General features: G+C 38.4%; 1 protein-coding gene across 1 annotated transcript in view; it reads right to left on the bottom strand.

Annotated features, from left to right (window-relative positions):
- LOC126101511 (uncharacterized) overlaps positions 1 to 14,291 on the bottom strand; it is a 936,969-nt gene that overhangs the window by 191,467 nt on the left and 731,211 nt on the right. The window contains exons 14-15 of the mRNA XM_049912155.1: positions 5,150 to 5,275; positions 51 to 182 (exon numbers count right to left, since the gene is read on the bottom strand). Of these exons, the coding sequence (XP_049768112.1) occupies positions 51 to 182; positions 5,150 to 5,275 (258 nt within the window). The remainder of the gene's footprint in view (positions 1 to 50; positions 183 to 5,149; positions 5,276 to 14,291) is intronic.

Raw genomic sequence — 14,291 nt, 5'->3', positions numbered from 1 at the left:
GATAAAAAACAAGTGAGAAATGGAGCTGAATATACTGAATGGTAACTTACCTTTGAAAGTGTGGGTGAGTGTGTTTGACATGACATGCCACAGCTGTGGGTCCCCGTTGTGTGGTACAACTACCAAGTGCTGGCCAGATGGTGTTGGCTCTAGCAGCTTTACACCAGCTGGACAATGCAGGCCTGCAAAGTTTATTTCACTGTATTGTAATATTAATCAAAAGTGATAGTATTGAGTACATAATTACACACTGGAATCCATAAGTTCCCATACTGAGACAAAAAGAGCTCAGTGATCAAAAGTTTACAAGTTCTGGCTGTATACACAAAAGAGGGTATATTAACCACGATTCAGTGCTTATCATTTTTTAATCTCTCTGTGCCCTCAGATAACTATTTTTTCAAATTTAATTAAAGGGTATATGTATAGCCACCTCGATTGCACAACCGAGGTGGCTATACATACATCCTGTAACTAAGTAAACATGTTTAAAATCTTCTTTCAGAACTGCCTCGAGTTTGTCTGTCACAGCCTTCTGGATCTTCTCAGTCAAGTTGAAATGCAAGTCATCCAGATGTATTTTTAGTTTTGGAAGGAGGACGTACTCTGACAGTGACAAACCATGAGAATAAGAAGGATGGTGGAACACTGATGTTTGCACATCTAGTAAAAACACTAAGTCATGTCACCAGCTTTTCAGCAAGTGTCTCTCTGTCTCTCTCTCTCTCACACACACACACACACACACACACACACACACACACACACACACACACACACACACACACACACAAGGTTATATTAGATGCCCCTTTAACAGCGAAGCTAGAATAACGCCTATTAACAAGGCTGTACAAAATGAGTTTGAAGTACCCAGAGTTAAGTCAGCATAGTAATTACTATTAAAATCAGTCTTGATCACAAATTTATTTACTCTGGTAACTGGTTTTGACCACACCTGTGGTCATCTCCAGACCAAAAAGCTGTATGAACAGGAGCCTCCTTCTGGTGGTAAATCACTGTCTGCTCCCACAATGTATTCAAAAGTAATTAAGTCAGCATAAGTTGAACAGGCTGACAGTTGATGTGGGCTGGCTGCAGCAGATTCACATGCCTACCTCAACCAATAATGTAACATGATTTTGTAAATGTCTCTATGGCAACACCTCAGTGTTTTTGCAGCTCTGTAGACAGCTACTGTTTTTGCTTGCAGCCATTAGTGCTTCACAGCTGAAAGCTGGTAACAGCACTGCAAGCTGTTAGGCATCTTCTTACACTGTTTTGAGTATAGCTCAACAATCATCAATAGATGAGTTTAATGGCAAGGATGAAAAAAAAAATGGCTCAGAAACTTATCTACTTCATTGAGTACAATATTATATAAATTTAGTATGAGAATATATGTACAATATTATGTACATTTACAGCAATATCATCATCCCAGTGATATTTTTCATTCTGTAATTTAGCATTTTTACTACTCAAAGGCACCTATTTTATATATAATTCAAGCATTTTGGACAATAGGTAAACATATTTTGACATACTATTTCCTTCACAACTTCCCATACATCCTGCCCCAATCCTCATCTGTTACCATTAAATAGATAATATTTTGTTCTCTTTAATTTATACTTTTATTTTTCCTCTTGGTAGTACAATTTGATATATGTTATTACCCTGCATTACCACATTCTCATGTCCATAATGAAGGAGAATCTTAAACGATGCTAGAAGTATTTCCTGTAGCCCCAACTGTAATTACATGATCTTTCTTTAGCAAAACCTTTTCTCAAATATAATAACTCAAAGATACTTTATCTCTCAGCTAAAGTTTGTCACTGAACAAGAACTGTTCTAACCAGTGTGCTCCAGCGATAAAAATGACTCTGAAAATGCTTGTTGGTTGCTGAAAAAAATCTCGTAGCTGTTTTTTGAGGTTGTCTTATTTCCACATTCACAACATGCTTCAGGTCCAGCCCATCTTCTGGTGGCCGGTCAGCAATTAAAATTTGGGATTATAAACTCTTCTCATAATACAATGGTAGTATACACAAATGCAAGGTCCACAAATGTACAAAAATAATAAAAAATCAAAGATGCCAAAATAGGCTAAAAAGTACATGCCATATGCAATTACAGAAGCTCAAAAGGCATTTGTAAATGCCATACATCAAGAAACGCATATGGTATATCAGGCAGAATAACTTTCCACTCGCAAAGACATAAACCAAATGTACCAAAGCCATAGTTGCAGTTAATGTGCACTGCAGCCAATAGAGGACACCTTGGGCTAACACAATGCCAGGTGGCAGAGCCGCCAGTATCAGCAGGAAATTTGATATAAGTAGTATTCCAGTTTACTAACAATGATAAAAGTAAAGCTCAAAGGTATAAAAACATGTGAGATATGGCAGCAAATACTACATATGTGAAAATTACAGCACATAAAAATAAACTCAAAATCACAGCAAACTTCACCATACATTTGGTGTTATAAACAGTGGCTACACAGGGCATGCAATTTTTACTTCCAATGGCAACTGAAGATGATATCAAAAATATGGAAAAACCAATCTCTTGTTCTACTGATCTGCTCATTAAGTAATGAGACATGGAAGTGCTGTCTATGTACAAAAATTTATATGTTTACCAAGACATCCAAATAAGCACCTAGGTTCTCATAATGAAGGATCTGTAAATTGTTTTCGATGTCACAAAGGTGGTGACTGCACTGATGTAAATGATGCAAATATTCAAGAAAAGAGATCTGGTTTCCAGTAGGAAATAATTGTCTTTCGTCAAAATAATGCACCTGTCCACAAAAGTGTCAAAGCATTGGGAAAATTGAGGAATCTGCACTCCGAAGTGTTGTAATATCTCCCTTACTCCCCACATTTGGCTGCTCAGTCTTGCATATCTTCCCAAAACTCAGTGTCCAAGCTGGTCAGCATTTATTGTCAAACAGAGAAGGGACTGCAACTGTAAATAAATATTTTGCAGCACCTACACAAGAACAGTATGAAAATGAACTAAAATCACTGAAACTCCAGTGGGTCAATTATATTAATCTTGAAACTGATTGTGCTGAATGAAAACAAATTGTCATTTCCATTATCAGGCCACAAACTTTTCAGATCACTCTTGCAGAGCACATATTTGTGACCACTATGACACTGACTGGGTAAAACTGGCAATGATAGTTTTTCTAGAAATTCTTCACCTCCAAATTAACTTCACCTTCTATCCTGAAATCACTATCATGCGAGACCATTACTACAGCTATGGAACATAACCTAAAAATGAACTTATCAATCCTCCTCTGAATGTCTGGGGCCCAGAGGCAGCTGTTTGTGTGTGTGTGTGTGTGTGAGAGAGAGAGAGAGAGAGAGAGAGAGAGAGAGAGAGAGAGAGAGGTGCTTGCGTGAATGAATGTGCATATGTGTGCACTCTATTTCAGAAGAATGACCTTCTTGTCAGAAAGCTTAAATGTTTAGCAGTCTTCTTCATTTTGCCCATCTGTAACTTAATGTCTTCTCTATGTGGTGAGTAGCAATCTATCCTTTTCGTATTATTGTTATTTTTCACTGACTTAATTCCCATCAGTTACTACGAACTGTCACCTTTCTGATAAGAAACCATGAATCCAAGAGCATGGCTGAGGTGCTATTCCATAGACACACAATTTGATTAAAAACCAGGTATGAGGGATGGTCTCAAAAGCCTACTGAACAACCTAGAAATCTGGAATCAAGTTAAGATTCCAGTCAATAGCATCCATTAGTTAGTGTGAACAATATTTTCAAATCCATGCTGGTTACATGTACATTCTTCAAGGTATTTCATTGTGCTCACTTATTTCTGTATCTGTCATCATGCTCTCAATTTGCTCCAGATTGTTTCTGACTAATAGTCTTAGTATGTTATTGTAATTGTTTACACATTTTGTGGGCTTCATACACACAACAGCTCATAGAGAAAGAATTTAATATAATTCTGAATGGTGATTTATGCCTATCACCACCATATTGAGCCTAATCCCCACAAACTATAGTTGCTTGAAACAGGTACCCATTCGAAATCATTATCTAGCACCACTTTTGTCAGTGATCCACATAATGCCAGCTCAAATAATTAAGAGTAGGACTGTGTGATTTGTGATGGGTGAAATTGGAGTGAAAGTGCTACAGAGATGCACATTCCACTGCAGTCACGAGACCAACAACAAAGGTGTCATACAGCATTTTGGTACTTCTGTTACTGTAGGGGGGGTCAAAATTAGAGGGAGTAACAGTGCCAGGTATCATTTACCATATACTGTGAAATAGCTTGTGAAACAGGCATGTAGATGTAGATGTAGAAAAATGCAACATGCAGGTCTCTAATTCTTTGCCTCATAGAGATATGACAATATTTAATGGAGCTCAGTTGAAGCAAATTGCTGATATCTATTCAAATGGAAATGTGAAATGTGCCATTGCACTTCTAAATTTCACCCATGCTAGAGATTCTTAACATTGCGAGAATATCACAATACATCATTATAAAGAGGGAATCAGCACTGTGGGAAGCTACTTATGGCAGTGTTATATTGCTGATCAAAAGCTGTCAGGTTTGTATCCTAATGGCTGTGATGAAATACATGATATTTTGATGCATAACATTCCCATCATCTTCTGTAGAAGTTCGTCTTTTAATAAATGATCTGTTCTATCAACAATATTGTCAAAACATAAAGTATTAGAGAAAAAGACATTACTATTAAGAAATGTCATACATTGCTCTGCAGCTATCTGTTACTCAACTTATAATGTCATACAAAAATCTTTCATGCAAACAAGTCACTATACTTTTAAAATTCTTGAAAATAATAAGCCTTACAAACCTCCTTAACAGATATTGATGTATGAGTAATCACTGAGCTCTGGTACAGTCCACAAGGGAGAAATACCAAAATTTCGAAATTCATGCAAAAAATAATAAGAAAATGTGGAAAATAAATTTCTAATGTTTTATATCCATCTATAAATTGCAGTATGTGAAATGTTATTAATAGTTACATTTAAGTACAAGTCATAAGTTAAATGTGAAAAGCAATCACATGCATGTTCAGAATTAAGTGCAGTAATATTTCCTGCTATCTACTTACTTTTAATCTGCAAGGGTAACGGAGGTTGAAGCCAACCATTTAGTGGAACCAGTAATGGTGCCGTGTAGCCATCACACCAGGCCATGGCTGCAGTTATCATGTGACTCACCAGATCTCCACTGTCATCTGTGGGTGGAAAAAAATAATTATTAAATGTGGGTGAATTGGAATTGAATGACACCAGTGCATTAAATTTTCACTGTCACAGTCTGGAGAATGAAATTTCAAAGGAGCCATTGAGATGGACAATTATCAGTCACTCTCATTTGACTGTGAATCACCACTATTTGTTAACTAAACACACAACTAGAGATTGACAGTGTCATACTTAACACAATTTCAGTGCTTTCTAAATGTTGTGTATTGTATTTTCACAGACTCTTTACAGTGTTTATCTACATAATTGTAGCAAGTTGAGTGAAGAAAAGAGCATTCACAAATTTAAACACTTCTCCCATATTCCCATTCACATACACACTGAGGAGCCAAGACATTATGACCACTGCCACCATGAGATTCACTGATCCCTGATCACGATGCAGGCATTAGATGTGGTACAGAAAGTAAAGTGGAGCACAGACAAATGAGGAAAGATTACAGCATTAATACTGGGTACAAATGAGGCTATCCCCTGATGTAAGTTATACTGACAGTGGTCAAATAATCAATATTTGAAAATATAATGTAAATGGATTGATATAAAATCTACTCACCTAGGGGTCACAGGAAAAACATATATAACAGTTAAATAAATGTGCAAGCCTTCAGAGCCATTGGCTCCTTTTTATGGCAGAATGGGAAGGAAGAGGGATAAAGGAAAAGCACTGTGGGCTTTAGGAGATGGGCAGAGTTCACAAAAGTCACCAAGAATACTGGGTCATAGGAGACTTACTGGACTGTCCAGTAAGTCTCCTCTGATGTGGGGTTCCAGGCAAATTCTCTCCATTTCCTAATCCTCACCAGTCAGTTTGCTTTCTCCCTCTTTCTTCCTTTTGGGCCCTTCTGCCAGAAGGAGCCATTGGCTCTGAAAGCTTGCACATTTCTTAATTTTTCTATATGTTTTCTCCTGTCACCACTTGGTGAATAGATTTTTTTACCTATACTACCAATGGCACATTATTATGGTCCAGTGAATGGGAATCAGAATCTAGGGAATGGTGAAACTGGTCAGCTTCTGTCCTGGGTATGTACAGAAACTGGTTGAAGGGTGATGAAAGCACATGTACACTACAATGTTCTGGACATCTACACTTCATCACAGAACATGGAGGTTGGGGGCTTACCTGCTTTGCAAAGCAGGACAGGCAGTGATCTGTGGCAGATCTAGCAGCAGAATGCAATGCTGACGCAAGCACAAGTGTTTCGGAGCACATCGTCTGGCACACATTGTCTAACATGGGGTTCAGTTTCAGATGACCCCTATATGTTCTCACACTGAACCAGTGACATTGCAGTCTATTGGCACTCTATTGGGACTCAGCTTTGTGATCTGTAATTGGTCTTTGCATAGACATTTGGTGATACATAGTTCTGAAGTCTATTTTGTGCAGTTAATTATGGAGCCCACATAAAAGTGTGAACAATTACAATTACAATCACAAACAATCTGTAGCAAATGAGAGCATCATAACAGATACTGAAATAAGTGATTACAACAAAATACCTTGAAGAAAAGTGGAGCTGTTATAAACTGCTTCTACATGGGATACTAACAATTAACCCAACCCACTGATTGTAGTTCTGTTGTGTAAAATGGAAATGCCATGTGGCTAGGGCCTCCTGTCGGGTAGACTGTTTGCCTGGTGCAAGTCTTGCGAGTTGACACCACTTCGGTGACTTGCATGTTGATGGGGATGAAATGATGACAATAAGGACAACACAACACCCAGCTGGGAATTGAACCCAGGCCATTAGGTATGACATTCCCTTGCACTGACCACTCAGCTGCCAGGGGTGGATGTTCTGTTGTGTGATACCAATGGAGAGAGCCTTTTTTTCTGTATTTAAGACTGTCATATCATTCAATATATGAGCAAAAAATTGGTTGTTGTTTACTTATTAAGCATTTTCAGTGTGTCTGTAAGGACACTGATACTTACTAAATGAAAATAAGCAAGAGAGGAAAATTAAGGTTTTATGCCTCATCCACAATGAAGTCATTAGAGACCTAGAAAGACTTATGTTGGCAGGAGCAGGGAATGATTACTCTTGCCCATTTCCAGTCCATGCCATTTATTAATTATTTCATATCCATTTGAAATAATTAAAATAATTAAGAAATGGCATGGACTGGAAATGGGAAAGAGTAATCATTCCCTGCTCCTATAATTATTTCATATCCATTCTGGACAATTGACAGGAATGGGGGAAAGAAATACAGTAGAAGAAGAATGGGTAGCTCTGAGGCATGAAGTAGTGAAGGCAGCAGATGATCAAGTAGGTAAAAAGACGAGGGATAGTAGAAATCCTTAGGTAACAGAAGAAATATTGAATTTAATTGATGAAAGGAGAAAATATAAAAATGCAGTAAATGAAGCAGGCAAAAAGGAATGCAAACGTCTCAAAAATGAGAGCGGCAGGAAGTGCAAAATGGCTAAGCAGGGATGGCTAGAGGACAAATGTAAGGATGTAGAGGCTTATCTCACTAGGGGTAAGATAGATACTGCCTACAGGAAAATTAAAGGGACCTTTGGAGATAAGAGAAGCATTTGTATGAACATCAAGAGCTCAGATGGAAACCAAGTTCTAAGCAAAGAAGGGAAAGCAGAAAGGTGGAAGGAGTATATAGAGGGTCTATACAAGGGCGATGTACTTGAGGACAATACTATGGAAATGGAAGAGGATGTAGATGAAGATGAAATGGGAGATACGATACTGCGTGAAGAGTTTGACAGAGCACTGAAAGACCTGAGTCGAAACAAGGCAGCCGGAGTAGACAACATTCCATTGGAACTACTGACGGCCTTGGGAGAGCCAGTCCTGACAAAACTCTACCATCTGGTGAACAAGATGTATGAAACAGGCGAAATACCCTCAGACTTCAAGAAGAATATAATAATTCTAATCCCAAAGAAAACAGGTGTTGACAGATGTGAAAATTACCGAACTATGAGTTTAATAAGCCACAGCTTCAAAATACTAACGTGAATTCTTTGCAGACGAATGGAAAAACTAGTAGAAGCCGACCTCGGGGAAGATCAGTTTGGATTCCGTAAAAATACTGGAACACGTGAGGCAATACTGACCTTACGACTTATCTTAGAAGAAAGATTAAGGAAAGGCAAAGATACGTTTCTAGCATTTGTAGACTTAGAGAAAGCTTTTGACAATGTTGACTGGAATACTCTCTTTCAAGTTCTAAAGGTGGCAGGGGTAAAATACAGGGAGCGAAAGGCTATTTACAATTTGTACAGAAACCAGATGGCAGTTATAAGAATCGAGGGACATGAAAGGGAAGCAGTGGTTGGGAAGGGAGTATGACAGGGTTGTAGCCTATCCCTGATGTTATTCAATCTGTATATTGAGCAAGCAGTAAAGGAAACAAAAGAAAAATTCGGAGTAGGTATTAAAATCCATGGAGAAGAAATAAAAACTTTGAGGTTCGCCGATGAGATTGTAATTCTGTCAGAGACAGCAAAGGACTTGGAAGAGCAGTTGAACGGAATGGATGGTGTCTTGAAGGGAGGATATAAGATGAACATCAACAAAAGCAAAATGAGGATAATGGAATGTAGTTGAATTAAGTCAGGTGATGCTGAGGGAATCAGATTAGGAAAGGAGACACTTAAAGTAGTAAAGGAGTTTTGCTATTTGGGGAGCAAAATAACTGATGATGGTCGAAGTAGAGAGGATATAAAATGTAGACTGGCAACAGCAAGGAAAACGTTTCTGAAGAATAGAAATTTTGTTAACATCGAGTATAGATTTAAGGAAGTCATTTCTAAAAGTATTTGTATGGAGTGTAGCCATATATGGAAGTGAAACATGGACGGTAAATAGTTTGGACAAGAAGAGAATAGAAGCTTTCAAAATGTGGTGCTACAGAAGAACGCTGAAGATTAGATGGGTAGATCACATAAGTAATGAGGAAGTATTGAATAGGATTGTGGAGAAGAGAAGTTTGTGGCACAACTTGACTAGAAGAAGGGATCGGTTGGTAGGAAATGTTCTGAGGCATCAAGGGATCACCAATTTAGTATTGGAGGGCAGCGTGGAGGGTAAAAATTGTAGGGGGAGACCAAGAGATGAGTACACTAAGCAGATTCAGAAGGATGTAGGTTGCAGTAGGTACTGGGAGATGAAGAAGCTTGCACAGCATAGAGTAGCATGGAGAGCTGCATCAAACCAGTCTCAGGACTGAAGACCACAACAACAACAACAACAACATCCATTCTGTACAAAAGACTTCAGCAGTATTCACCAGTTATAGTTTTTACCTTTTATGTAGTAATCAGCAACAACAGTAGCTTTTGCACTCCAGAAAACACTGGTCACAGTCTTCCTGGCTGATGAAATTGATAAAGCAGGACCACCAGCTTCCATGCACATCTTTGAATGATGTTTTATTTCTTGTATGAAGTGGCGAATACCATTGATGAGCAAAAACACTACGAACCTATTTCAAAGGAGCCTCAGCCCATCTTTGGAAATCAATAGAGCAACCATTCTGCATACCACGGGTTCTGTGTGTCCTCAGGAGGTTTTGAAAAATGTGTGGTGTGAGGTGTTTAGCTTGTGCTGGTATGAAGCCATTCTCATAAATTACAGGCCAGTATATGTAGGCACAGAGTTAGTGCCTGAAAGTGCCTTAGATTTGTTCAAGTGAGTTCAGATCGAGAAAATTTGGTGGCCAAGATGTCAATGTAATTTCTCTATCATGCTCCTAAATCTCTGTAGCACAGTTCTGGCCTTGTGACATGGTCTTCTTCAATTCTGACGAATTTTAAATATGTCTGCTTGTGTCTGTATATGTGTGGATGGATATGTGTGTGTGTGCGAGTGTATACCCGTCCTTTTTTCCCCCTAAGGTAAGTCTTTCCGCTCCCGGGACTGGAATGACTCCTTACCCTCTCCCTTAAAACCCACATCCTTTCGTCTTTCCCTCTCCTTCCCTCTTTCCTGATGAGGCAACAGTTTGTTGCGAAAGCTTGAATTTTGTGTGTATGTTTGTGTTTGTTTGTGTGTCTGTCGACCTGCCAGCACTTTCATTTGGTAAGTCACATCATCTTTGTTTTTAGGTATATTTTTCCTTCGTGGAATGTTTCCTTCTATTGTAACCATAAAACTATAACTGCTTACATAAGTGCTAGAGGTGGAACAATGCATTACTGACTTGCTTAATTTGTGAAGCTCTTTCTCTTGAATAAATTATCCAATTTATCTTAAATTGTAAACATTTGTTTGTCTGTACATGTACATCACATTTACAGATTTCCATGGCATTTGGAAAATTCCTTTGTGGTGTGTTGTTGTTTTTGTCTAAGAGTGTATTATCATTTTCCACTTTGCTGTGGCTAACCTGCCATGTTTTCTCAATTTATTGTCACAACTGTGTCTTTAGCCTTTTGGCAGGAGCTCTTTGAATGTGAATTATTCACTTCATAACATACAATTTTCAAATTATTCAGTTTGGTGTATTGTAAACATTTCAAGATTTCCAATAAGAAACAAATTTTAGGAGAAATACAAAAGTTTGTATTATTTATATACATTTCTGAGGCATTGCTACACAAATAATGGTACAGTTTCCCATACAAAGAAATAAGATGCATAATTGCCTTGTTTAAACAGTGAAACTGGTGTCAATAAATTCGTAAAAGAAAAACACTTTTCCATCAGAAGAGTAAAGAGCAATCTTTTCAGTGAACCAAGCTCCATGTTGAACATAGACTGCCTTTTATTTTACTATAAATATTTTAACCCCATATACTCTTATGTTTGGGTATACAGTGATGTATTAGTAGTTTACAGTTCTCTTCATGGTGAGTGCAGTAGTTGTAATCAAAATCGAAAAGGTTTAGAGTATGCTGATTTTTATATAAGAATAAAGGAAGGGAATAGATAGTATTTATAAATTTTGAAACGGCGGTTGACAGGATAACTGTGGTTTGGCAACACACATTCCTTATTATTTTCTTTTGTGATATGGGGAGTCACATAGCATTTCTTGAATTTCTTCTGAAGATTACATCATAAAAAAAAAAAAAAAGAACTGACTCAAAGTAACATTGATAGACTATCTTCCTAGTATGTGCATTTGTATCAACTGCCAAAATAAACATTGCAAATTCTAAGCTGTTAAGGTTATTTGCTAAGTAGTCACTATGTATCTTTCAGTTTCAATTTTTATCAAGATTTAGACCTAAGAAATTAACACACTTTGCCTGTGTGATCTCCTGACCACTGCAAGTTACCTTTACTTCACTCCATTTTAATGGTTTCGATTCAAATTGTATTGTATTGGCTTTAGTTACATTTATTTTTAACCAATTTTGGTGGAAGCAGGATTGCAGTTTTTCTGATGTATTTTTGAGACTTTCTGTGTTTCTTCTTCTGTCTTTTGGAAACTTTTATCCCAAAAATAGCCTAGAGAAAATATTGAAAATTATAATAATTGGACAGAGTTTTGATTCTGCTGACTGTTTCTGGAAATCAGCCATGCTAGTAACCTCTTACACCTAGATGTAGACCAGGTAGTGTATGGTGTATCAGTGGGAGGGGCAACATGTGAATCACACCCATGTGTGATTGCCGCAGGGTCATTTCATGTCGAGACATTCACACCACCTTACATCTCAGATTTGTATGGAGCTTTGTTTGTTTCCTTTTCTTCAGGGAGCTAAGAAACCATACCAAATTTTAGCATTTTCTCTCTCTCTGTTTCCATTTTATGGCACTTTCAAGTTTGGGAGTTTCGTTGTTTTTCATATTGTGATGGCAAAAATGGCACTTGCTAATATCTTGAAAATAAATAACAATTTTTTTATCTGTCATGCAAACTATGTGAAATCTTGTGGCTATCTATACTCCACAGTACTTCAACATTTGGAGAAAAAATTTTTCATGATTTTAAGTAGTACCAACACAGGAGAAAAATATACTCTTATATCTTTGTAGTTCATTTTGTAAAAAACATGGTTGTCTGTTTGCATAAAATAACATGTAAAGTGAAAGATTCTTTTTTATTTCAAAATAATACTCAGCGAATGGATTATCACAATTTGGAAAATAAAATTAATGGGTTTTTTATTCTTTTATTGCAGTTTACCTCCTATATTGGGAATTTTACATGGTGTTTCAAAAATGACCAGTATATTTGAAACGGCTATAAAAACTAAACGAGCAACGATAGAAATACACCGTTTGTTGCAATATGCTTGGGACAACAGTACATTTTCAGGCAGACAAACTTTCGAAATTACAGTAGTTACAATTTTCAACAACAGATGGCGCTGCGGGCTGGGAAACTCTATAGTACGATATTTTCCACATATCCACCATGCGTAGCAATAATATGGCGTAGTCTCTGAATGAAATTACCCGAAACCTTTGACAACGTGTCTGGCGGAATGGCTTCACATGCAGATGAGATGTACTGCTTCAGCTGTTCAATTGTTTCTGGATTCTGGCGGTACACATGGTCTTTCAAGTGTCCCCACAGAAAGAAGTCACAGGGGTTCATGTCTGGCGAATAGGGAGGCCAATCCACGCCGCCTCCTGTATGTTTCGGATAGCCCAAAGCAATCACAGGATCATCGAAATATTCATTCAGGAAATTAAAGACGTCGGCCGTGCGATGTGGCCGGGCACCATCTTGCATAAACCACGAGGTGTTCGCAGTGTCGTCTAAGGCAGTTTGTACCGCCACAAATTCACGAAGAATGTCCAGATAGCGTGATGCAGTAATCGTTTCGGATCTGAAAAATGGGCCAATGATTCCTTTGGAAGAAATGGCGGCCCAGACCAGTACTTTTTGAGGATGCAGGGACGATGGGACTGCAACATGGGGCTTTTCGGTTCCCCATATGCGCCAGTTCTGTTTATTGACGAAGCCGTCCAGGTAAAAATAGCTTCGTCAGTAAACCAAATGCTGCCCACATGCATATCGCCGTCATCAATCCTGTGCACTATATCGTTAGCGAATGTCTCTCGTGCAGCAATGGTAGCGGCGCTGAGGGGTTGCCGCGTTTGAATTTTGTATGGATAGAGGTGTAAACTCTGGCGCATGAGACGATACGTGGACGTTGGCGTCATTTGGACCGCAGCTGCAACACGGCGAACGGAAACCCGAGGCCGCTGTTGGATCACCTGCTGCACTAGCTGCGCGTAGCCCTCTGTGGTTGCCGTACGCGGTCGCCCTTCCTTTCCAGCACGTTCATCCGTCACGTTCCCAGTCCGTTGAAATTTTTCAAACAGATCCTTTATTGTATCGCTTTTCAGTCCTTTGGTTACATTAAACCTCCGTTGAAAACTTCGTCTTGTTGCAACAACACTGTGTTCTGGGCGGTGGAATTCCAACACCAGAAAAATCCTCCATTCTAAGGAATAAACCATGTTGTCTACAGCACACTTGCACGTTGTGAACAGCACACGCTTACAGCAGAAAGACGACGTACAGAATGGCGCACCCACAGACTGCGTTGTCTTCTATATCTTTCACATCACTTGCAGCGCCATCTGTTGTTGAAAATTGTAACTACTGTAATTTCGAAAGTTTGTCCGCCTGAAAATGTACTGTTGTCCCAAGCATATTGCAACAAACGGTGTATTTCTATCGCTGCTCGTTTAGTTTTTATTGCCGTTTCAAATATACCGGTCATTTTTGAAACACCCTGTAGGTCTCTTTTATTAGTTGTTTCACAAAAACTATTATTATTCAAATATTCATATACATTCTTTTGTATTTTTTAGTGTTTTGGTATTGTTAGTCTTTCTGGTAACACGGATGTTGTACAGGTGTGCGGGCAGAACACAACCCTGTCTGACACCTTTTGATACAGTTAAGAAATCAGACATGTCAGCATTCATCTTCTAAGTTTTGATGTGATTACCATATAGACTTCAGATCAGAGCTGTTGAGTTTTTGAGTAAGTGGCAACAATTTCTTTCTGTTTGGACAGGCATGACACAGGAAACAGCTAGT

Source organism: Schistocerca cancellata, chromosome 9, assembly GCF_023864275.1.
Source record: "Schistocerca cancellata isolate TAMUIC-IGC-003103 chromosome 9, iqSchCanc2.1, whole genome shotgun sequence".
NCBI lineage: Eukaryota > Metazoa > Arthropoda > Insecta > Orthoptera > Acrididae > Schistocerca > Schistocerca cancellata.
Note: the sequence above shows the minus strand (reverse complement) of the source record. Positions and strands in the feature narration are given on the sequence as shown.